At 30.3% G+C, this 2,488-nt stretch overlaps 1 protein-coding gene across 1 annotated transcript; it reads right to left on the reverse strand.

Moving 5' to 3' along the window:
* Positions 1-1,010, reverse strand: LOC106340945 (cytosolic sulfotransferase 7-like). The gene has a single exon (XM_013779768.1). The coding sequence runs from the start codon at positions 994-996 to the stop codon at positions 7-9; it is 990 nt and encodes a 329-aa protein (XP_013635222.1). The 5' UTR covers positions 997-1,010; the 3' UTR covers positions 1-6.
* Positions 1,011-2,488: the final 1,478 nt, after the last annotated feature.

The following is a 2,488-nucleotide window of genomic DNA, read 5'->3' on the forward strand; positions in this document are numbered from 1 at the left end:
ACAACTCTAGAATTTCAAACCAGAACCCTGCAATTTTTCTTGGATGATCATGTCAATCTTGTACTCCATTTCAGGCGTCAGATAATTCTTTGAGTCACCGACTTCCCCTTTTCGGAAATAATCCTTGTGATCCACATCGTTTCTTGATCCAGTTTTGTTAACCTCCAAACTTCTCAGATTACGCAGAGAGCAAAGGTCCAAGATCTTGTCCACAACTCCACTCTCTTCTTCTTGCTTAGTAAAAGGACAACCCAAGAATTCCGCAAGCCTCTTGATCTGATGGCGAGGCTCCGCTTTCAGTTCCTCATACCTCATGAAAAGTACATGTTTGGGTTCTTCCAAGGTTGCTCTCCAGTAGCTTAAGAGATGCTCCCAAAATGGTCCATAATAGATTGTTCCGTTGCAGAAAGATTCAAACAGAGACTCGAGAATGCCTCTACTTTGTTCTATTTTAAGAACAGCGCAAAGGAAAAACCACCACGAGACCAACGTGTCCTTTACGTTCCTACACACGTACACAATCTTGCATGCAGAATGCTTGTGGGCTTCCTCCATCGCGTGCAGTGGCATGTGAGTCGAGAACAGCCTCCGAGGTGCTGAGAACTTGGCTAGGTTAGGACTTGAGTTTTCGTGATAAACATCCATCTCCAAGCATGGTACAATGCCATGAGGATTATCATAGAGTAGAGGATGTTCATCGTCTGAAGAATAAGAATTGTTCTTTGGTCTCTCCATAAGGGCGACAGTGAGGGCCTTGAGCCAAGTAGTGCCTGATTTTGGGTAAGAAGCAAGGATTATATCGGTGTCCTGCGGTTGAAAACCACTCTGGAAATTGAGAACGCCTTGGAGGGTGTTGTAATAATACCAACATCCTTGATATTGACAAAGCTTCTGCCCTTGGAAATCAGTGCGTGAAAGAAGCGAAGAGATCAACTTATTGGTTTCTTCGCTTATCTTGTCGTCTCTTAAGATGGATGGAGCCCCCTTTGGATCCATTTCTTTTGTTGGTTCTTGACTTGTTCTTGAGAAAAGATGTTTTTAAGCTTCAAACGAAATCGCAATAGATATAATAAGCGAAGATGACAAGGAAAAAAAAAATATTGCTGGCAATAAAATGAAACATAATTTGATTCCGTAGACATTTTCAATGGTAACAAAATTTGGTTCCGTACACATTTTCAATGGTAACCAAACCGGATCAAGAAAACGAGGTAGATATTTGAAACAAATATTTCTTGATCATTTTTGGTTCCGTAGACATTTTCAATGGTAACAAAATTTGGATTTCTCTTGGATTTCAAATTGTTAATTCCGTAGATATTTTTTTTTTTCCTTTTTTTGTACCATGGAAGTACGAAATTTTTGGCAAAAGCTTTTCTGATTAACAGAATAATATCAATTAGACGGTTTCTACGTCACGCGCATAAATAATAACTCTTAAAAATATTTTATTTTTAAATATATATATATATATATATATATTATATTTCTTACATTTAGTTTTAAGTTCATAATTTGTTTTTAAAAATAAAGTAATCATTTGTAATTTTTATTTATTTAATTTCGAATTTGAACATATTTAAATCAGTTTATTAAATAAATTAATTTTCATTTTCGAAATATTATTTTTTGTTTTATTGGTTTTAGTTAATATATTTTAATAATAAAAGATACTTATTAAACCTAATGGATCGAATGCTAATAACTAAATTAAATTATTTATCGTAATTAAAATTTAAATACAATTCAATAGTTTGGAAACTTGATTAAATTTATAGCTTTACTTATTAAACTACTATCCACAAAAATATAAATTTTTATTTAAATTTTTATCTTTGATATGATATAAAATTTATTAAAATGTAAAAAAATCATGTCAAAATGTAAATATCTATAGCAAATTAATAATGTTATAATAATCTTAATATCATGTAATAACTTTTAAAAAATAATATTGTATTACTTATAAAAAAATGTGGAAGTGACACAATATCTTATTACAGTTTTATCAAATATTGATGTTTCTCTTTAGAAAAATTTAAAATATAACAAATACTAATAAAATAAATGATTATTTTATTTATATTTATTAACTTGTTTAGTATGTAAATTTATAATAAATTTTATCTAAGATTTAAGTTAATTTGCTTAGAATTTTTTTAGTTGTGGTAGTTACCATATATTTGTAGTTTTATATTTCAATTTACATAATTGAACTTTATGTCATAATTGTGATAAGCCGTGTCATAATCAGATATGATTCATGTCATCATTTTTAATAGGACATGACATTATTTATTTGTTAGAATGATTGTAACAAAGACACCTAATCAAATCACTTCTCAAATAATGACTATATACTACTATTACAAGGAAATAATCTTTATTTACCCTTCAATTACCTCGAAGATTACTTTTTCCACTGAATTTTCAAAAGAAATTATATCCATCATTAATGGAATAATAACAATTTGGTAATTGGACATCT

Source organism: Brassica oleracea, chromosome C4 (assembly GCF_000695525.1).
Source record: "Brassica oleracea var. oleracea cultivar TO1000 chromosome C4, BOL, whole genome shotgun sequence".
NCBI classification, from domain to species: domain Eukaryota; kingdom Viridiplantae; phylum Streptophyta; class Magnoliopsida; order Brassicales; family Brassicaceae; genus Brassica; species Brassica oleracea.